General features: G+C 45.3%; 1 protein-coding gene across 1 annotated transcript in view; it reads left to right on the top strand.

The window, feature by feature from the left end:
* Window positions 1-3,189: 3,189 nt before the first annotated feature.
* TMEM260 (transmembrane protein 260) overlaps window positions 3,190-23,290 on the top strand; it is a 34,838-nt gene continuing 14,737 nt past the window's right edge. Inside the window, exons 1-4 of the mRNA XM_074909352.1 lie at window positions 3,190-3,301; window positions 8,818-8,849; window positions 9,596-9,747; window positions 22,969-23,146. Of these exons, the coding sequence (XP_074765453.1) occupies window positions 3,190-3,301; window positions 8,818-8,849; window positions 9,596-9,747; window positions 22,969-23,146 (474 nt within the window). The remainder of the gene's footprint in view (window positions 3,302-8,817; window positions 8,850-9,595; window positions 9,748-22,968; window positions 23,147-23,290) is intronic.

Below are 23,290 nucleotides of genomic sequence, written 5' to 3'. Positions count from 1 at the left end.
AAACACTGCCAAACTTCTTGTTTAAATATAGAAGCCTTGCTTATTTGTATTGTTAATGGTCCCCATGAGGACCTGCTTTCCTTACACGGGGATATTGTTTACGATGAAGACCGGGCTGGCTACTTTACCATTAAAATTCTGCACCAGCCCAGTGGTGACAATATTGAAGCTTTGCTAAATGTGTATACACATAAGTTCATTAAATGGATGCTGACTGTTGTTACACAAGTACAGCAGTTGAGTGCTTTCTGTATTAACCTTATCACCTGATGGGCAAAAGAAAAGGTTTAACTAAAGCTTAGGACTAATTGAACGGTATTTCAGTATTTTCTTATGTAAAACTGGTTCTGGTCTATTGTTTTTATTTATTTGCAATAACTGTGCTCATTCAAGTTTGTAATGACACTGCCATGGGTGAACAAAATTTGCTTTAAGTATTATTCTCCCTTTTCCTATCTCCTGCCTCCTCTAAACTGTGTCTCCCAGGAGAAAATCTGCAATAGAGCCTGGTAGAAAGACAACTCTCTAAGTACACAGTCATTTTGGGGAGATATGTTCCCAAGCTGTGTTTTTAAAATTACTTTAGAAGTTCCTGTTTCTTTTCTCTGCCTGCCTTGGGTATTTCCTGTCAGGCTGAGCACAGAGCATGGAGCTGGAGGAGATAGGAGAGAATAAGCTTCCCGTTGAAAGGTGGGAGGCATCTCACCATCAAAGACACTGCACAAACCATGAGCACTTTCTTTGCTCAGTTGCCACTAGAGTATGCTCTCGTGCTACAAGTTCCAGGGATTTTTTTTTTTTTTAAATAAACCAATATGTGTGGCACAAGGCCATCTTTCAAACGCTTTCCACTTGCCCTAGTGTGGTTTTTTTTCTAAGCAATACTCTTTTTTTAAAAAAAAAAAAAATTCCTGTTGAGCTCATCCTCAAGGCTTTGAGAAAGCCCAGAGGGTCACTGTGTGTTGCTCTGCAGCGAGGTAAATCTAACTTGGATTTGGACAGTTGTCCAAACTCACAACTTCCAGAGCATGAATGAAAACAGTCAAAAAATATCTGCCTGGCTCTGACAAAACATAAAAAAGAGGGTCCGCATGTCCTTCTTGTCTTGGTCAGACCCCTGGGTCATGCCTGGAGAAGAAGGGGGAGTCAAATCTCCTGAATTAATAGATTTCTGCTTACAGAAGAAAAATGTAAATGCACTCTCCAAAGCGTTTGTGCCGACATAAAGTGTGTCTGTAATCCTGGCCTTTGAAACGGGGGTAGTTATTCAATAAGATAAAGGCTGTTGTGAGCCTGCCCTACCATATTACAGCAAAGTACTTTGTCACTGGCACCCTAAAAGTTCCAGTTTCTGCATGACAAAGATATAAAACAACTTGCAGGACAATTAAAGAATAGTTTGTCCTTACCATATTATTACCAGCCATTCTTTCACATTTCGATATTCGCCTTTAAATTGCTACCTCCCCCATCAATATAATTGTAATCAGTCATGGTTAACATTTGTCTTTGGATGCCTTTTCCAAGTTAAATACAAAGAAAGAAAAATACCGCAAAGAAAAAAGCCACACTTCGGATAAAGAGCCTTGCCACCAGCCTGCTTTCACACACAGACTGCGCACTTTGCTGCTAAAATTACATTTTAGCAGCCCCAACGGGTGCGGGAACAATGACCCCTCTCATTACCATAGTGACAATGGCTGGTGGAGGATTGCAACATATCTTTTTCCTCTCCCCAATGAACCTCAGCCAATAACGGCAGAAACCTGCCAACAAGTTGAGTATATTGAAGCTCACTTGGTCACCACAGAGCCAAGCAGTTGCCTTTGGATGGAAGGCAGCCACGTGGGCCCAGCCGTTATTCAGCCGGCGTTTATACCCTCAAATACCAGTTCCTTCAAGCAACCCAATTAACTTCTGAGCGGGTCGCAACTTCAGCTTCTTTTTGCCGTTTCTGCACATACCGGCTGAAGTGTGTCAACAGACCTTCTCTAAATTCCCTTCTCAGTTTTGGCTTGTGCTCTTTCGGGGTTTTTGTGCCGGCTGTTTCAAAAGGATCCTTCGGCACCAGCTTCTTCAGTCCTTGGAACATGACGGGCGGTTTTTCAGTCGTCTCAACCCTTAATCCTGGTCTTTTTTTTTTTTTTTTAATAAATGCAAACCTGATTTTCTAACGTCTCCACTTAGATCTAATCCATAAGGCTGTTTATTATCCTAGTTACCCTCTTCTATACCTTTTTCATTTGTATTCAAAAGCCTCTCTTTAATCTGTCTCAATTCTCCAGGTATGGCCTCGCCGCTCTTTTGTGCAATCCCCTAATGATTTCCATGGATGTATTTTAGTCTTCTATCGATAGGTCTCAGGATGCTATTTGCCTTCCTTAACTACTCCCGCAGCGGGAATCGCTGCATTTAATATTCTATACGCTGACACCTTCAATCTTTTTCTTCACCAGCCTCTCACGTAACCCTGTTCAGGGCATCGAGCCTGATTTCTGCGCGCTGCCACACGTGTACCGTGGGCCTCGCACCCCACGCGGGCACCAGCTCCAGCTCCAGAAGAGGAGCCGCTCGTCTGTGGTGGCCGAGGGCGGGCAGGAGGCGCTGAGCCAGGCTGGGAGCGGGGTGTTTAAAATACATTTTAAAGTCGGTGTTTCGGGAGGCCCCGGGCCCGGCCTAGGCCCGGCCCGCGGCCCGGGGGCAGCTTCACCTCCCTTCGCGGCAAACTCCGCCGGGACCCCTCCTCGGCCGGGACAGAGCCGGGGTCCGTCTCCCCCACGGATCCCCCCGCGGGTGGTGGGGGCCCGCTGAGGGGACGCCCCCGGGGCCGGCCCCGCCGCCCCCCGCCCGGCCGCACCGCGGCCCGGACCCCCCCTCCCCCGCGGTGGTCCCGCCTGCTCCCGCAGGCCGCGCTCCTCCGCCCCGCCCCCCCGGCTGTACCAACTCCTCTGGCCGGGGGGGGGCGGGAATGAGGCGTGTGGACGAGGGCGGGCGGCGGCGCGGAATCGCCCCACCGGGCCGGCGGCCCCACGGCTCCCCTGTCCGGTGCTGTTGCTGACGGAGCGCTCCCGGGAAGCGGCTCCGGGACGGGGGGAGCGGGGAGGCGGGCGGGGCGGGGCCGCTCCCCCCGCGGGGCGCTGGGGTGGCACGGCCCGGCCGATCCCGGAAGGCGCGGGCGCGGCGGCCCATATGGGCGCGGGGGCCGGGGCCGGGGCTGGCGCCGGGGCCGGGGCGCTGGGCGCTGCCGTGGCGGCTCTCTACACGGCCACGCTGCCGCCCGCCCTGCCCGGCGGGGATGCGGGTAACGTACCCAGCGCCGCCGGCCCGCCCGCCAGCGGGGGAGGGCCGGCGGGACACACCGCGGGGCCGGGGCGTGGGGTCAGCCCGCCGGGGAGGTGGCACCACAGGGACCCTCAGCCCGTAGGGGCTGGTGCATCGCGGGGAGCCATCGCGGGGCGGGGCTGAGCCCTTAGGGGCTGGTACATCGCCGTCACCAGATGGGGATGCTCATCCTATAGGGACCGGTGCATCACTGTCACCCCATAGGGTTTCTTCCCCACAGGGACTGGTGCGTCCTTGTCACCCCATAGGATTTCTGACTCCATAGGGGCTGGTGTGTTGCTGCCATCCCATAGGGTTTCATCCCCATAGGGGCTGGTGCGTCTCTGTCACCCCGTAGGGTTGCTGTTACCCCATAGGGTTTCTCCCCCCTAGGGGCTGGTGCGTCCCTGTCACGCCATAGGGTTGCAGGCTCCATTGGGGCTGGTACATTGCTGTCACCTATAGGGTTGCTCACCCCGTAAGTGTGCACCCCCCACCCACAGGCACCAGTGCATCGCAGTCACTCTGGGGTTCTCATCCCACTGGGGCTGGTGCATTTGAACATCTCCATAGGGGCATTTCCCCTCCAGGCTGGTGCATCACGGACATCCCATAGTGGAGTTCACGCCCCTTGGGGTCGGGGCATCACCATCCCCCCATGGGGTGCTCACCCCACCAAGCCTGGTGTCTCACAGTCATGCCTTGGAGGGCTCATCCCCCTGGGGTCAGCACAGCAGGGTCACCCCTTGGGATGGAGCCCTCTGGTCACCCTGCGTTGACCTGATCCTTCCCCGCCACCCACCCCCACCCCCCAGCCCCTTTTTGCTTTCCAGCAAATAGTTTTCCTCTATCTATCTGACCCTTTTGGCGAAGGATTTAGTCGGAGGCCCTGGGGACGGCTGGTGGCGTCAGAAGGCAGATGTGCCATCCTGCCAGATGTGGGATCATCTTAAAGGTCTTTTCCAACCTAAATGATTCTGTGATTGGACTGTCGCTTCCTCTGGCCTGTGCGGCCGCAGCCTGTGCGACAGTGAAATCTCTGCATCTACCTGTCTGGAAGTGCAACTTGCCGACAGTGACAAACTATCTGATGTTTTGTGTTTTGTGCTGGTGATCCCACCAGACGGGACAAATTTCTCCTGTTTGGTCCTTCTGCGGTTTTGCAGGTTTAATCTGGTTTTGTTTAAAAAAATGCCTTCCTTCTGTAGCATGTGTGCAGCTGTGATTTGGGGATAGGAGGGCTTGTATTTTCTAGGGGATGCTTTGATTTCTTTTTGATGGAGTAGGTACCCAACATATTTTCTTTTGTATCCCAGAAGAGCATTGAGTGTGTCTGTTTAACTATGTGCCTCTTGGCCATCGCTGGTTTCGGATCCAAGCTGTGCATAAAATTCCTTATAAATAAATGGGCTTTTAACGGATGCATATATTTTACAGCTTCAGTATGTGTGGAGAGAGAGAGAGATACACGACTTAACTAAAACTCTTTAAAATTTGCTGTTAGTTTTTGTTCGGAGTTATGTGCAAAGCAGTGCTATTCGATAAAAGTGGGATGGTTTTGTCTAGCTGGGTTTAAGCACGTGTCCAGCGTAGCTCCTCACACACAAATGTAAAGTTGAGCAGTGATTCAAGTGAGGGTTATTTAAAGATAACAGGACAGAGCTGTGTTTTCATTACACCAAGCTCATCCTGGTTAGCTGGCTCTCAGAGGTGCAACCTTGTGTTGTCCCATTTTCCCTGTTTCTGTGGTTGGATCAGAGGGACCCTGTTGTCAGAGCTGTATTAAAAGAATTTGGTTTTAAATCCCTTCTCCATAGAGCTCACATCCCACACTCTGGACAGGTGTGCAAGTGCATCCTTGCTAGGCTGGCCAGTGTGCACCCTGATGGCTTTTGCTTCTGCTCCCAAGCTTGTGAAAGGGTTGGATTTGCTCCTTCTGGCTCTATCAGTTAATATGGGATGATCGATATATTTAGTTATTACCATTTTGTCTTTTAAAATACTCCCTGGTGAGAAATGTGTGTCTGTGAACACGCAGGGTTCCTGTGCTCTGAGCTGTTGGTGCTGTGCAAAGCCTTGAGAACCCGGTTTTTAATTGTACTTGAGCTTGGGTTTTGCCCCCAGGATGCAGATAACCATTAGCACCCTTTACAAAGTGGGAAGCGGGGTTCTAGTGAAGAGGTGATGCTGGGATTTGTACCTTTCTTGGTGTGAATTATCCCAGTAGATCCAGCGAGTGGCCAAGCAGCACAGGCATGGGTTGTCCCCACTTCTTGTGGGTTATTGTGGTTATTTTATCCCATTTTGGAGGCAGGAGGGGGATTGCTCTTTCCCTAATTTCTGAAGGCATGCTGGTTCTTCCTAGCACAGCAGCTGTGTGTGTAGAAATGCACGTATATATGTGTAGTGTGTGTCACTCCTCTGCCAATAACTTTTGTCAGAGGTGCCAAGGACACTAACTAGGTGTGTGCTGCAAACAGGGATGCAGCAGAGAGATGCCCCAGGAGTGGCCAGACTCAGGGTCTGGATGCTTTAACAGGCTTCCAGCAACCTACGTTAGAGGGAATAATATTAGAGGAAGTCTCTTGGCATGGTGTCCCTCAGCTAGCCCATGACCTCGCTCCCCATGTCCCATTATTTTTTTTTTTTTTTTTTGCATTTTCTTCTAAATCTGCTGCCCGAGTTGCATGGGTTTACTGGAGCTCATCCCGGCTGTCCTCTCATGCCTGTCCCAGCCAGCAGCCACCACAGCATGTTGTGTTAAGGCTTTTTGGGTTATTCCCCTGGTTTCTCATGGCCTGAGCAGCCCGTGGGGTGCTTCAGCATTGCTGCCTGGCACGAATCCCCTGGAAGGTCTCTGCACGGCCCCGCTCAAGGCGATTAACTTGCCCGTGCCTGAGCACAGAGCTCAAACTTGTGCCATGAAAAACACTGAGGCTACTTGTGTGAGTAAAGAGCTGCTTAAGGATTTGCTGTATCTGCTTTCAGGCAGGGAGCCTATTAATTTATTTTATTTTTGTTAAGCTATCTGTATATTTTTAATTGTTCTTGAAGTTTTGAGTAATCCAAAAATGTAAAAGGCAATAGGTATTTTCATTGGCAGCTTTCTCATGTTACTTAGCGTTATAATAGAGAAATGAGAGAATGAATTCTAATTCAGAAACATCCACAGATGTTAAAATAGCTTAAAAAGGGATCAAATAAACTCAAGTTAAGAAAAAAAAAATCCCAAACCTTTTCTCTGATGTTTCAGACATCAGCTACCAACCTTGCTGTGGATAAATCAATTTTCAGGCAGTGTTGGGCCCGTTGCCTGAACACCTTTATTGGGGAATCAAGCAGATAGTCAGAAACATACTTACACCAAGGTATGCAGGAATAAACTCTTCAATTTGAGCCGGCATCTGAAGATGCTGCAGGTCTTTTTCTGTCACGAGAAATATGTATAAATCAAGTTTGTGGATGCTGTAGTCTTCCTCAGTGTGTTTTGCTATTTAATAATAGTGCTCTGCACTTACATAGCCCGTATCTTTACCTATATAGCCCACAGAGGCTGCAAGTGATGCTCAGGTACGTGGGTCAGGGATGGGGAATTAACCTTCTCTGAAGTGTTAGGTGTTATGCGTGCCTTTTGGTTTTCCCAGTGGAATTCAACAGGCCTGCAGCCTGGGAGCTTTTTTTTTGCATGTTTTCTTACTTTTTTTCCCCCCCTTAATTCTTACGAGGCAAATTTGTGCTGTTGGCTTTCAAAGCTTGGCAATGACATCCACCAGTATTTTTATTTTTACTCTTTTCTACAGCTTTCTGGTCGGTTTGTGTATCTATTGCTTTGGGGTTATTCTTGCCCGTGATATGAACCCATATCACAGCAACGTGCGTGAACTTAAGGTTAACCTTTAGCCATTTTAGATGCACATATCGGTGTATCCCAGAAGGACTCTGATGAAGGTGAAGCCATGCTTGGCTCAGGAGCGTCATCCCTGCGATGCGATGGGCATCCACCATTAGCCGCTGAGCAGAGCAGCACATGCCACCATGCTGGGGTACCCCTGTGACACTGAATTTAGGGTTTTCTTTATTAGCATCATCTTTTGCTGTGCGCAGGGGGATCGATTGCTTCCCAGCCTCACCATGCCCTGGAAGCATCAGAGCTGCTGAAAGCTAAAGGGCTCAGCTTGGGATGGAAGGTTTTCCCATTGCATCCGCTTTTTCGGGGCCGTCTTGCAATAGGTTGAAACTTTCCTAAAATAGAGTAGCAATAAAAATAGCTGGCGTTTGCAAGCGTAGTAAAATCCACATCTGAGAGGCTTTTGTGCAGAAAGCTGCAGGGCTGTCCCCTGGGCATGGTGCAGGGTGATAGCCGTAATTTTATGACAGTTGCCAACAGCAATAGTGAGTTGACTCGAATCTTCCTTTTAAAATATATTGTTTACTGTAATGTCAAGATTCAGAGGTGCCATTTGTACAGTCCTCCTACTTTGCGTTGGATGGTAAGGACATAATAATGTGCGGAAATGTAAAATATTGTTAATTTAGCATTTAAAGCCAACAGCACTGTTCATTTTGTGTCTTTACCATCTAACGACAGGACTAAGCTGCCACCACCTTGGCACTTGCAAAACTAGCAGGACCAGTAAGACCAAGCTCTGCAAAAATCAGATCACAAAATTTGAGGGAAAGAAGGCAAAACAGCTGTAGTTTTTAATTTTGTCACCCCTTGGTTCGTCCCTGAATGCGTTGTGCCTAATGAATATGTTTAATATATGCCGTTCCGGAGCATTGCCAAATGCTTCAGTGTCAAATGCTCTAAAAATGCCAAGTATTTTTAACTATTATGCTAACGTGGATTTTTTTGTGGCGGTTGTTTGTCCTGACGTAAAATACAAAAATGAAATGCAAAATCTAAGTGGTGTTTCTAATGGGAATGGCTGCTGGATGCAGAATCCGCTGACAGGTAAAAGAGTTACTTGTGAAGCAGATGCTGCAAGAATTGCTCTAGCATCAAGGGAGAGCAGCATTCCCAAATACGTGGATGCAGATTTGCACGATCAATGTTTATATATTCCCTCTTTAAAAACTACAAAGCTGTGGGGTTTTTTTAATGAGAAACAGCCAGGCTGTTTAAGAGACAATGCAGCTTAAACGTTGCAAACTGTAGTGCTTGAAAGTTATTGAGTCAGTTGGTTTGAAATTAAAAATACACACGCACAATATCGGCATTTTGAATATCTTGGACCATTCTTTACCCGAGCCTACCTATACTTTCACTTATCTGTTCATAAAAGTCTCACGAAAACATACAAAAGATATTTTGTGCAATGACATCAGAGAGAGAAAATATTCTTAGAAAATTTCATGCTGTTAAATCTCTACAGATTTACAGTTTTATCCAGTCAAATTAATGCAAAACCCCAATGCAAGCATTTGGATTTTGAAAACTTTGGAGGAGTGTCATTTCCTAATAGTAATTATTGGTTTTACATTATTTTTTCACAGGGGAGCTGATCACAGCCGCATATGAGCTTGGAGTAAGTATTAGTTTTATTGTTTAATCAATGCTCTCATTAACAGTTTTAGGAATTAAGGAAGTTTAATTAAGCATGGAGTAAAGTAGATTAATTTATTTTCAAACCACAGTTTTTACTAACTTATAAGTACAGCACGCGACAATTTACTTCAAGTTTTAAATCCAATTAAACTAAATTATAAAGCAAAGGCTTTACTGTATATACAGTAGCTGGCTTATTATCAACCCAAATTTTGTATAAGCTGGGGAGAATAAAATAAATCGGGTTAACAATTTTAATAAGTTTTATTATTTAATAAAGTTTATTATGGTGCATGATCCCTTTAGGCAAGACCTTAGGACTGTCAGCGCGGTGGTAATCCGATAGCAGTGTGGTCTTTCAACTTGCTAACCAATAAAATAGTAGAGAAGCTGCTTTTTTTTTTTTTAAAAAAAAAAAAAAACCAAAAAAACAACAGCCGTTTGAATGACCCTAATATACTGTGAACCCAAACAAGGAGCCCTTTAAGGCACGCTAATGAAACGTGGCACCTCCTTTTCTCGCCGCCTCATTATTATGAGCGAGGCGTGGAGCCAAATCCACTACGGAAAAATATTTGCAGAGTTAAAATTGGTATGAAAGGATGGGTCGGGGAGAGGCACCACTTGGACATCCCCCGGCTCCTGCTGCCGGACCCCGGCGTGCCGTTCTCCTTTTGATTTCGTAGAATTTCATCCTTTTTCAACCCCGTATTGATCTGTCTGTAGGTCGCCCACCCTCCTGGCTACCCCCTGTTCACGCTGCTGGCCAAACTGGCAACGGGGCTGCTGCCCGTTGGCTCCCCCGCCTACCGAGTCAATCTCCTCTGTGGCTTGTTGGGAGCAGCTGCCGCCTCTTTGCTTTTTTACACAGTTTTCAGGTAAAGTCATTTTTCTCATTGGCGTGATGCTGGCAGGGTGCTTCCCCGTCGGCTCGGGATGTTTCCAAAGGCTCCCTCTGTTCCCCTCTGGCCTTCGGACTAGTGTTTCCCCCCGCCTCCCTTTCCAGCTGTAATTAGTTCTGATTAACCTAACAGCAGTTTAATCTGAATTTGACCTTCTTTCCTGCACAAAAGGTCCCTCTTTGTTGTTTTTTTTTTTTTCTTTCTGTTAAATAATAATAATAGTAATAATAAAAAGTGCACCCTTTCCCTTACACAGACGTGACAGGTTGTTCAGGCTCATTATCACAAATCACCGCTCGGTTTAACTAACCAGAACTAATGAAGTTTGTCGTTCTCGAAAGATGCAGATGGTCTGTTTAAATTAACAGGATGAGCTTCACCTATCGGGAAACCGTGAACTTGGTTTAATTGCAGCTCCCGGCGGAGGCGGATGGGCAGTTGCCTGCCGATGGTACCCAAGGACCGGGGCGAGCATCGGTGCCTTCATCGGTGCCTTCCGCAGACAGAGGTGCTGCCGTCTGCAGGGGGGGGCGGAACTGGCCAGAGCCCGTCCGTTTTCTCCAGACCTCTAACCTTGGGAGAAAAGGGAACAATCGGGATGCGCACGTGGTTGGGGGTTTTGTTAACCCCGCTCGTCTTTGATGTGCAAGTTCTGGCTGCTCTTAACCTCAGCCTGACCCATATTTGAGAGGATTATCGCAACCCGTACAAACAATTTCTGATGTTCTTTTGCAGGGAAAATAGGGCACGTTTTGAGGCTGCAAACAGTGAAATCTGAAATGATATTGGGGCACTTTGGGATGAGACAGGGCGCTTCCTTACCGAGATTATTCTGACAAAAGCTCTTTTCTCCCACCCGTTTCCAGAGTTGCCTTGCCCCTTTGGGAAACCTTCCCAGAGAACGAGAGCAACCTAGAAATAAAAGCAGGAATAAATGGGCGGGGGGGGGGGTGGAGAGAAGATCCTGCACAGCCTGAGAGCCTGAGCTCACTTAAACTTGGGTCCATGGGGTCTGTCTGTCCATCCGGGTGCATCTTCCTCTGCTAAAGAGGAGCTGCTTTTTGCTCATCACCTTTCACGTAGCAGTGCATCAGCTCCAAAGCACACCTACTGGAATGGCTAAAGTAATTCCTAAATGTTTCTATAAGTATTTAAAGTGATCGCTTTTACTGTTGGGTAATACATGTAATTAAGTCAGCATTATTTAATTTAATATCCTGTATTTTACAGTGTATTTGGGGAGCTGGAAGTGGCGCTGCCCTCCCGTGCACAGTGCCAGGCGCAGCGTCAGAGCACAACTCATTTCGATTATATTAAAAACTCCTGCAAGGAGTTGCTAAAGGTTTTGAATATTGGGTTCTGATTTTTTTTTTTTAATTATGGTTATTCCTGTTACGATAATTACTGTGAGGATCTGCCCCGCTTGTTAGGTTTTTTCCCAACGTGACGGTGCCTTATGTGCCCATTTTCTGCATATGAAATGATGTGATTGTCGCTTCAGAGAAATAAGAATGCAAGAGAGAAATTACAAGCTAAATTTAGGAATTATTTTTACACTTCTAGAGGTTTAATTTTTGTTGTTGTTGTTGTTTAATTGGATTTGGAAGATGTTGCTTCTGTCAAATTCAAAACTTGCGCGAAAGAACAAAAAACCTGGAATTGAGAGATGATAGAAACTATTAGGATTTACAGAAAATTATTTCATAGGTACAAGGCATTGACAGGATCAATTGTTCAGCCTAGCAGCAATCTAATTTTTTTTGAAATTAATTGTAACAGATTGTGGGTCAGTTTTATTTCCAAATTACAATTTATATCTTTCCTTTTAAGCACCTTAAAATTGATTTAATTTTTACGGCATTCATTTAGGGAAAAAAAGTTTTTTTCTTTCTATTGCCATCTACTTTAAAAAAAAAAAAGAAAGTGTTTACTGTCACCGTCTGCGTGAAAGCCATAACTATCTGAAGGGGACGTGTTTTGGTTTTAACCGGGCTTGTCTGTACTCACAAAGGATCTAAATGGGTCTATCAAATCCGCTCGCATTTTTGTGTTTTAATTACAGTTTAGCTGATGGGGTGACCCCCGCGAGGTACCAGAGGAAAAATAAGCACCTGCTCCTCTTGCCGCATGAAATGTGGATGTTAATATGAAAATATGTAGATGTTAGGAATACAAATAATTGATGAAGTACACATCCTTCGGGAGCAACACGGTTCAAGTGGCAAATCTCTCTCCTCAAACAATAGCCACCCTTCAGCGGGGAGGAAGCCATCTCTATGGTAATGGGGCTGATGCTGCCCTATTGATCGAGTGGAAGAAGACATTACACAATGTCAGTTGGGTTGTTACAATTTCATTTGTCGTCTGACCTGAACTTAACCTCTAAAACCTTTCTTTTCTCCCCACCAGCCAGGCAGAGCTGCTGTTTACCCTCGCGGGGTTTTTCTGTGCCTCCCAGCATCACCGTACAGTAAATTTCTCCCTTTTTTTCCCATTGACTCTTTTTGTTTAAGAGGCATTTCCCAAGTTTATTCCTTGGCAGGTCAGGACAATTTCTTTTACTGCTTAAGGAAAGAGTCGCGGTTCCCTCTGTGGCTGGCTAGTGTTTGGGATGTTCCGGCGCGTGCGGGATTAGGATGGAATTTATTCCTTAAACAGATTTCTCCTCTGCCAGGTGATGGCTGGCGGGATGCTCCGCGCAGATACTGCCGGGGTCGATAGGAAGCAACCCTGACATTTTGTTTGTTTATAGATTGCATTATATTATATCATTCATTTCATTACTTTTTTTTTTTTTTTTTTTTAAGCCTGGATTGTGCTTCTTAAAACAGAGTTACGTTGAACGGCATTGATGCAAATAGCCCTTTTGTCAGTAATCCAGACTATCACTGAACGAGTGGTTTACTCCTTTGAATTAGTTCTCAGATATGTGGGGTTTTTTTTCCCCCTCTGCACAATCTTAATAAATGGCTTGTAATTATCGTAAAATGGCATTTACAAAGAGTTTTCTTGGACTGCTTGTAACTGAGGCAAATAATTCATCTTTGCTTTGAGAGAGGGGGGAGCTGCTTTATGTTTTCAGGACGCAGCAAGTGAGACTATAGGATTGTTTCTTTAAACAACTATTTATTTGTTTTACTGTGGGAGGCAAAGCATAGCAAGTTTACAAAGTAAACCAATTATCTTCTTATAATATGATTGCCAAAGTGTCATCTTCTGCACAGATGATGCATTCTTTGCATTCTCCGTTGCAAAGAGAAATAGGATGCTTTCCCCTGCTTTAAGTGCATTTTTTTTTTCGGTGTATACCTTTCATAGTTGGCTGGTTTGCTGTAGCTAAATGTAAAAAGCTAATTTATTGCAGTGGCAGTAGCAGAGTAAAAGGTGTCATTGCCCAAGTACTTCTAGTAAGTTTTTGCCAACTTTATTATGGCGGAGTTGCACACAAGTTTTTGAAAGGGGGGAAAATGTGGTATTAAATTAACCAGTTCATGTCTCTTTGGTTTGCTGTTCTGGCTATCATGTTAAGTTCTGGACTAATATATATGTATTTTTATATATATATATTCCTTGTCCCTCAGACCTTCCAAGCAACACAACCTCCAACTGCCAACAAAAAGGAGTGTTAGGCATGTTTTATTATGAAATCATCAAAATTATTTGATCATTTTGAAGTCATAAAAATGTTTTGGAATTGACTCTTGACCATCCTGATGGCTTGGAGGTTTCCTGCTCCAGTGATATGTGTCCTGGAGCTCTTGTGGGAAGGTCCCTGAGAAGGACCAGGCGTGTTAGAGCACTGGGAGGATGTGTCACCTTCGTGGTCCTCACCAGATTTTAAAACTAACTGGTGCTGGGAAAAGTTGTCTGCTGCCTGCAATGAGTGGGGAAATACTCTGTGCCCCTCAGGTATGTGGGTCTGTTGGAGCGGGAGTCATCTCAAAACTGTTTTTCGGGGCATGGTTTGGGGAAGATGGAAGGATGAGAGAGCGCTTCCACCTGGGATGCTGGTGCCTCCTCAACTATCATGGGAAGTCAAAATACTGGGCTTCAGGGAAGGCAGAATCTCCTTACAGGCCATATTTGGATTTTTCCAGATTACAGGTTATCGTAGATTATCACTGTAGCACAGCGCCAAGATCTTGGCTGTTTCAAAAGCAGCTATGCTTAGTAACAAGTAGTTACGAAGTTTTGGAGAGAGAGAAGAAAGGAAGGTACTCAAGCATGAATTTGCTTTTAGAAGAGTATCTACTGTGACCTCTGGGTAATTGATCATATATATATATTTTTTTTTTTTCCCCTTGTCCCCATAATAAACCAGCACTGAGTTCAGTCTGTTTGAAGACATTACCAAATCTGTTCATTTGCATTTTGCTCTAAAGTAGGCACATTAGGCTGCAATAGCTCTGCTTCGTTTTGAAGAGGGGGGGGGGGGGGGAAAAAGCAGGGCAAAAAACTCTCTTCTTTTTTTTTTTTTTCTAAAAGACTGAAGAGTCTTTTCTGACAGCTAGTCAGAGTTAGAATTAGTTCAAGGAAATGTTAATAATGCACTGCCTGGCTTAATCCCTTTGATATCACCAGGTATCCTCCTGTTCATGGGTTAATTGCTTTAAAAGCGGAGGCAATATTCTGAGCGGTGGGCCGCTTCACCTTTTCACAGCTGTTACCATTGAGTGACAACTAAATCCCATGTGTAAGATGAGGAAGAGCTCAATCTCCAATTGGGAGAAAATTTATGTAAACCGCAATCCCTTCAGAATGTGCGGAAGTCACAGACTTTCTTGATTTACTCTGCTTTTCCCAGAAAGCTCCATTGTTCCCTTCCCTAAGTCCCATCAACCCTTTGTAGCAGAATATCACAGCGGCGGCAGATAGCTTGAAATATATAAATGCTATCATAGCTCTGATTAATAGCGGCGCTTATGAGTCAAGTCTGATAACGGAGCAGCTCTCCACTCAATTTCAGATACCGCTAATGGAATCTGTCTCCTGCAATTGTAATGTGAGAAGGGCTAATTTGCCATGGAGCTTGGAGCTGTCACCAGCCGGGGATTGGGGGGTCAGATGGGAGCTGCCAGGTTTTTGCCCTGCAGCTTGTATCTCTCGCTTTGAATAGCGCAGCCCCCTGCCTGCCAGGGAGCTGATAGGCCGCCGGGGGGTTTATGCCACTCCGTACAATAGCGAAGGGCTGCATGGGCTGACTTGGTAATTGTGAAGCCAGCTCATTTTTATTTTATTTTATTTTATATTTTATTCTCTTTTTTTTTTCCCCCCTTTTTTTTTTCTGCAGCTGCATAATTTCTAATAAGGGGTTTTAACAAATGTCAGATTAGGAAAAGTTTCTGCAATTACAAAAAAAAAACCCAACTTATAAAACATTTAAATAGCTAAAGTCGGTTCCTACCAAGGGTTGGGGTTTTTTGGTTGCTGGAAGCAGGCACCGGTTATTACGGGCGCTCAGGATAAAGGCGTACCTATTTTATAAGGATTGTGAATCAAATAATAAGTCTAACTAATATACCCTTTCTGCTTGCAAAGACACTGTGAGAGGAGTTCTTTTTTATTTTTATGGCTGGAAGCACAGTTCTTACAACTCACTGCTGAGAAAGGTGTGAGTGTGGGTTGATATTTATTAAAGCATTGCTGCTGTCTATGCATTCTATCGATCTGTCATGAGTTGTTCCACTCATTGAACTACTCTGGAATAGCTTGGCATGGAGGTGTTGAATTTAATTACCAAACTTTCTTGGGAAAAGGCTACTGCAGGCAGGTTCTGCTCCATGGTGGTGGGCATCCAGAAGCGTTCAAGCTTTGAGGTGGGGAAGTCCCATTCCTCACTCCCCTGCCGAGCCCTTGTGGGGGGCTTTTCCCATCCCCAGTGTCCAGACCCACCGAGGTCCCCGCCGCCATCCCGGGGCACCTCGCCGCAGGGACAGCTTGATCCTCCCAGAAAGAGGAGCCAAAAGTGGCATGGCCCCAGGACACAAGGGGTGGCATGCAAGACACCTTGTGCATGTGCTGGTGACATTCGCTGGCCCATATTTACCAAGGGGTCAGGCAGAGACTTAATATTTTTCCATAGATGTGGTATCCTTACTGGACATGTCCAGCCCAGGAAGATGTATGCAACAGGGTGCAAGGACCAGCTCCCCTTAGCCAAAATCCTCACTCGTTCAATGTCCAGGCTGGGGCATCCCCTTTTCAACTTGTATTTAAAAAAAAGGAGTTTAAAAAAGGGGTCAAGTGGTGACAGTCCCTAGCTGGCTGTGAGGGTGCGTTGAGCAGTTCAGTGCATGTGGTGGGTGGTGAGGATGCTGCTTGCTCACCCCCACCCCGAGACATCATGGGTCCGTGGGATGCTGAAGTCACATGATGCTGAAAGCCATTTGATGCAAAGGACAGCAGTCAGTTATAACCAAAGAGCCCATTTTGTTGGTTTTTTTTTAATGTGGTCCTGCCCATTTGCTTGGGTTCTGTTCTCTCCGTGTGGCCATGAAGACTTACCCAGGACAGGCGAGCTAAGCTGTGCTCTCCTACCTCCTCCTCCAGCGCCGGGAGCAGAGGCTGCGGGCAAGGCTTAAGTGGCTATTCAGCTCCAGGTCCTTGAGGAAGAATAAAATCTGGTTTGCTATTCCCTGTAGTACCTGCGCTGGCTCTTCAGCGTTGAGAGCAAGAGAAACCGCCTTTTGTCCATTGAGTGTTTGTGACTAAGAGGCAGACAAACCCAGAGGGATTGGGGGTTTGGGGGATAATTATTATTACTTAGGTCCTAAACTCATGTTTGGATTTTTATTTGTGTTTTATTTTTAAATAGTTTTTCAGCATCAGTGCACATACACACTTAAAATTTATCTGTGGAAAGCTTGGTTGTTGTGTTGTCCAAGTCCCATTCTTTTTAGCCTACATCAAAAAAAAATGCTTTTTTTATAAATCAAACAATCAAAACCTCTTAAGTTAAATTTAAAATGTTAAATCTTTAATGCACTAGACTGTTATACCGTGAAATAAAAATACATGAAGGGATATATCTTTGCTACTGCAAAGTGAAGTCACAGCATTGCAGAGGCAGAAGTTGCTGGTGATGTACCTGGAGCCTGTGCAGGTGTACAGGGAGCCACTGACATCAGGGTCATCATCTGCAGAGACTGAAATTAAAAAAAATCCATTAAGTAGTTTATTAGTGGAGATTTTAAAAAGCGGGAGAGTTTTTTCTTATTCGCCTGACTAAAAAGTAAAAGATCCACAGCTCAGATCTGCTACCTGTAAAGTTTTGGAGGGAACAGAAGGCAGAAATAATCAGCTTATTGCACTATGTACAGATAGGTGTTTCCAATGTTTAATACATCAGCTTCAAATATAAAATGTTCCAATTATCTTACTTTTCTTCTTTATGAATCCAGTGCACTGAAGATTGCATTTAACAAAAACATTTTAAATTCCAATTCCTATCCATATTGGCTTTATACCAATCATTTAATAAGTTCTTGAAAATTATTAAATATAAGTTTCTGCCGTTATTTTCTAAATAAAAAGTGAAAATGCTGATTGAGTTCTTTGTTAGATGCATATAGATGTAACCTGTGGTCTTGACTAACTGAAAGTATTACCAAGCTTAGAGGAGAGGCTAAATTTTAAATCACAAACTAACATGTTTTAGTGATTGCCCACAAATGAGAAGCTAAAAACTATGATTGCAAAAGCAGATTAAAATGCCTAATTTCAGTTTTCCCGATTGTTCCTGCAAACTCTTCATAAAAACCTGCAGCTAAAAAATTCCTGATTAAAGCAAGTTTCTACTGCCCATGTCCTTGGAGCTGAGGCCCAGCCATACATTCTTTCACTTGGGTGCCTGAAAAAGAAAACAAAATAATAATTTTTTTTTTTTTCAGTCTTTTCCTTTTGCGTTTAGGGATACCATGGGAAAATATTTCTCGCAAAGGACTGTGTGACCTCTTCTTTGCTGAGTGTTTCTGTCCCTTTTGAGTACATTTTCAGATGATGGGAATTTCTGCCCGTGTTCAGAAGGTTGTAGTTGGTTGACTGATAGGAAAGGACCTTCTTCCCACTTGTTTTGTCTTGATAAACGGCTCCATTTGGTTTGAGCAGGTCGTGTCCCAAACTAGTTATTCTGCAAAACCAAAAATGCAAGCTGTTCCCTTGGCTTTTCCTCCATGTAAGATAAACAAGCCTGGAAGGCAGCTTTTGTTCAAGCTCGGTGCTTCAATCCTTCTCGAAGTGGGCCTGGCGGTGATAGCTGTAATACCCCTGGGAGAAGTTATGAAGACTTTCCCACTGTTGCGTTGGCTGCAAATCTTTTCTTCTTTCATGAGCTGATTTCTGTGTGCTGAGGCTGTTCCAACAGTAGGGTGTAACTACTCTGAATGCTTTCTTCTAGGTGACACAGCTGCCTTCTCCAAGAGATAGTTCCTACCTAGCCCAAGCCTAGAATCCCTCCTCCACTAGACAGAGCCTTATAGCAGGGTTTTGCCCACCTTTTGATCTTTGTAAAGCCTCTCTTCTTGAGGGAGTCACTGCAAGGTAACTTTATGCTTATGCTGTGTTGATAGATGAACACTGACTGGATGGCTATTACCATTGCCATGGCTTCATTGTTGATAACCTCTTGATCCAGTTGTTCCAGTCATCTGTTTTTTCTCATACCTGTTTCAGAGGCTGGGGGAAACGTTCCGGCTTTGGGGGGAGCTGGGAGCTGCCCTCCTTGCTCCCCAGAAGCAATGGAATAAAGCCCACCTAGATGTTACTTTTACATGAGGCCAGTTGAGAATCCAGCTGTCATGGGTCTTTGTCATGGTTTTTGTAGCATCTCAACTATATTTCAAAAATGTATTCAAAGACAGAAGCATGAGTAGAAGTCAAGTGAGGATAAATCTCTGCTGCTCTTTGCTCTGGAGCCATGGTGTGCTGTCAAAAGGAGGGACAGTGTTCAGCACCTAAAAGGTGTTTTCAGAAAAAAACCCAACTGTTTCCTTCTCCTGACCACGGTGTACCGACACGCCTCCAGCCAGTGCAGATGGAAGTGGACTCCAGGCTGGGTGGCAGAGACAGAAGGCTGTGTGCTTGCTTTTTGTCCAGCAAGGCTTCACTGCAGGAATTATTTGCAATGTCTGTCAGACCAGGTGTTTGATTTTGGTGAGGCATGTGTCTACACACAATGAGAAAACCCCTTCTTACCTTCCACGGAACAAATGGCTTCTTGGCCTTGTTCCCTCTCCATCTTGACACTGGCAACTGGATTGCTGAGCTGTTGCTGCAGTTATGGGAAGTCTCCTTCCTTTACCTCTCGTGTTAACTGTCTTCCAGTTTACTCTGTCTTAACCACATAAATGCTGTCTATGCCTGTAATTAAAAGAGCCATTATCTTTTGGCTTCCTAATGTCCTACTTCATTATGCAACGAGTCATCAGCAACATCTTCAGTTGTAGATTGCACTGTCCTCCTTTGCAAATCTTTTCATCCTCTCTTGGCTTCAGGCTTCGTGACCTCAGGTCCAGAGCTCTGCTCCATCCCTTTGCTCTTTCAGTTCTTCCTGTCTGTTTTACTGTCATCTTTGTGCCTTTTCCATTCTTTCATCTCTTTATGTCTTACCTGATTAAACACCTACCCCTGTCTTTCCCACCTTGAAATTGTTCTTTGGTCTAAAGTGTTGTAAGTGCCTGACCTGTGTTGTCCGTGCCTGAGTTTCTTTGTCACCTCCTTGGACAGTGTGTGGGTTTGGGGGGGCCCTCTTGGTGCTAAGGCAAGAGAGACACGACACAGTGTCACTCCATGCTGGAGAAGTCCAAGAGGCTGCCAGAGGGCAGAGTGCAGGGGTGCATGGAGATCCTGACGTCGATCAAAATGAGCAGTATAACCATGCTAGCCCAGCTGCAAGGCAGGGTTGATATAATTTGGCCCCGGCATCATGCTGACATAGTTGCATGGGATTCATTGCTGCTTGTCGTACTGGTGCTGATTTGCACTGTGACCTGTTGCATTCGGTGGACCTGCTGGGTTATGTTTTTTTCTTCTGCCAGATGGTCTTCATCCTCATGTGGAAATACCTTCTCTGATTGCTTCCGCTTCCAAGAGTGTTTCTTTCTGAATCAGCAAACTTATAAATCCATCATTTCCATTACTGGTAAGAGAATCTGCAAAAACACTCTTGGTCTCCAGCTTGCGTTTCCCAAAGCTGCTGTCTTGATGTTCTTCAAGAATGCGACGCATTTCTGTTTGGTTTTTTAGAGTCTGGTATGCTTGTAGGAATTTATTGCTCTATGCATACAACGTGCTTTCACAAAGTAAATTTAGCGGCCTGGCTTTCTCACGAGTTTCACAGGAAACTAAAGGCAACGTTTGCTCTGTTGACAAACAGATCTGTGGACCGTGCTTAGTGCTGGATCCTGACCCTTCAGTGCTCGGTGAGCAGAAATGTCCTCTGCCCCGCATAGCTGGGATAAGTCTTCAAGCTTTGTGTTGAGTAGCTTTTGCTTAAGCCTTATTTCATAAAACTTGAATTGCAGGTTTGAGACTTTTTATCAAGAGAATGGGATTTCTTTCATCTCACTTGAACTCTAATGATACACTTGAGTCTTTTCTGGGAAAGACAAAGAGAACTGGTAAATGATTGGGACATTTGCCTAAAATGCTGCTTTTCATCTAAAGGTTTTCAGGAAGGTTGTTTTACCTTTTTTTACTTTATTTCCCTGCAAGAATTTCAAAGGGATTTACAAAGTTATTTTGTTGTAACTAAAAGTTTGGGCTATTTAAAGCATTTGGTCAAAACTTAGGGATGTTGTGTAGTGGGATTTGTGTATCGGGGGATCTCTCAGTTTTTAACTACATAATGGCCCTGCTGCCTTTTCCTGGTATTTTTCTTTAGGAGCAGAAACCACTCCTAACTTGATTCTTTATCACATCTCTTCTTTTTCTGTTCAGGTGCCACATCTTTCTAGTTACAGGGAGGAGGAGAGCATAGCCAGAGCCCTTGAGGCTGAGAACCTTGCCAGACAGATTGTGTGTGTCCCACATCTCCCTTGGAGGAGATGGGCTCAGGGCTGCTGGGCTGGCTTGGTAACAAAACCGACGGGGCAGCATCCATGCCTGTGAACACCTTTTCTATGTGCAGTTGTGTGATTTTGAAACATTATATTAATGCAGTGAGTGACAGTTCTTGCCTTGAAGACTTCTATGCCAGTAACCTGGTCCTGTGTTGAGCCACAGTGAAGTTCAGACGTTGGAAAAGTCTGCCATGGTGCCATGCATTAGTGAGCACAACAGTAGGTACTAGTCGTTTGCCTGATTTCCTACAGAAGAGGTTCCATGTCCCCTTTCTTCAAAAGCTTATAGGGTACTTTGCAGATACAGATTTGGTCAAACAGTCCCACCTGCTGTCAGTTGGGAATTTTCAGACTTCCATTGGTTTTTTCAAGACCCTTTCCTACAGTTTTGATGCTGAAGCTCTGTGTCACTCTGAGCTTGTCTTGCTCCAGCCTCAGACACCTGAGAGTTGGTTTCTTTGTCCCCAGTGTTAACTGAACTGCCTTCTTGCTCTCCAGCTACCTCTAGCAGCTGCAGATCTCAAAATGCTTTACAAAGGAGATAAAAATCATTAGTCCTATTTTGCAGGTACCTGGGGCAACAGAAGTGGAGTGGCTTGTCCCAGGCCACCCAGGATGTCCAATGTCGTTGGCAGGAGGAGAAATAGAGACCTGGTCTTCCCAAGCCCTCATCCCAGTCTTTTCCTCTTCAGGAACCCTGCTTCCTATTTTTAATGGATTAAAATTCTGACTGCACAAGTCCTTCTTTGACATTTACAGAAATAGATTGTCTGTACTGAGGTCATCTCAGGAAAGTGGAAAGAAAGCATAACCAAGGAGAGGAGCCCTTGCTAGAGAGTATTCTGCCGGCAGCTCCCTTGTCTCTGTTCATAGAGGCTGTAGGTTTTGATTCCTTGGTCTCCATTTATCTCAGAGTTACGTGAGGAACCCCATAAGCAAGTTCTACGTGGACATCCACTCTCCAATCCCTGATGGGCAGAACAAGCCACCTGGGGATTTTGGCTGTGCTAGAGCATATGGCCAGTATTTAGGAGCAAATTACACAAGTAGATTAATGAAGAAGTTGGCTAGGTTATCATCGTTTTGCTTTAAACATTCTGGAAACACTGGGACTAAATGGAAGTGTGCGTACCTGGGGTGGAACTAGAAAAATACCCAATTTGTGGTAGAGCCTGACTTAGTCTCACAGTGGGATGGTGAATTTCTGGAGAGGAGCTTTGATCATAGCCGCAGCTATTTCTGTCTTTGGATAAGGCTTAATTGAGCTGGTTGTGGTGGCCTACGTGGCATCTTTTCAGGGCGACTCCCCAAAGGGGAGACCTTCCAGACAGGCAGAGCCAGAGCTGCCCCTGACGTGACTGGGTGGGAAGAGCCACTATTGCAGAATGGGAGGAATAGGTTTCCTGGGATAAATCCCACCTTGTGGGCTCCCCGTGCCGGCTGCAGCTTTCAGCTGAGTTGGGCAAGTGGCTCTGTGGGGAGCTTGTGCCGTAATCCCATCCGGGCGTAGCAGAGCTGCCCAGCTTTTGGGCTCGCAGCCATCCCAATGGCGGGTCCATCATCCGCTCCCTCCCGCTGCCTGGAGCTAACACCCATTTTCCCTACTCCTGACCCTGAGGTGCCCTGAGGTGGGCACCTCTCCCTGCTGGGACCACAATCCTCACCCACCCCCAAGACACTAAACACCCTCCCAGGAAAGCTCTGCTAATGCTGTCCATCATGAATAGCTCTAATCCGCTCTTTATTGAGCGCCTTGATGAATTTAAGGCTGCACTGGAGAGCATCCCAGTAGAGGCATGACTCCCTGGCTCGGCGTACCGTGACCTGCTGGCCCATCACTCAGCAGGATTTCTGAACCAAATTCCATACTGGAAGTTTTCACAGGGCTTGCAAGAAGAAGCGGGCTCTTTGGTGTTGGGTGGCTTGCAAATAGACGGGCTGGCTAACGCCTGCTCTTCCTAATTGCAATTCTTAGCAAAGAAATTATTAGGAAGATATTAACCATATAATGTTTTGGCAGGGTGCTGGGTGGCAGTCATCATTTCTGCTGCTACAGTGTGTTTATAAAAAAAAAAAAAAAAGGACAATAAAGTAGGCTTTTTTGTTGGAAAAGAAGATTTCATGTTATCTGTGTTTGCAGGCTTTCTGGCTCATATGCTGGAGGAATCCTTGCTGCGGGGGTGTTTTCATTTTCTCGTCTAACATGGCAGTGGTCCATCGCGGCGGAGGTTTTTAGCTTAAACAATCTGTTTGTGGGGCTGCTGATGGCTCTCACCGCGCATTTTGAGGAGGCATCCACTGCAAAAGAGAGATCAAAGGTAAAACATCTCAAGGAAAGTGAAGAGTTCTTTAATTTTTTTCAATTATTTATCACAAGTCTGTTTAATTTCCTATTCATTTAGTGCTGATTTAGTTTTGTTTTAAAAAAAAAAGGCCAACTTTTGGGATCTCCAGCACGTGTA

Source organism: Athene noctua, chromosome 6, assembly GCF_965140245.1.
Source record: "Athene noctua chromosome 6, bAthNoc1.hap1.1, whole genome shotgun sequence".
NCBI lineage: Eukaryota > Metazoa > Chordata > Aves > Strigiformes > Strigidae > Athene > Athene noctua.
Note: the sequence above shows the minus strand (reverse complement) of the source record. Positions and strands in the feature narration are given on the sequence as shown.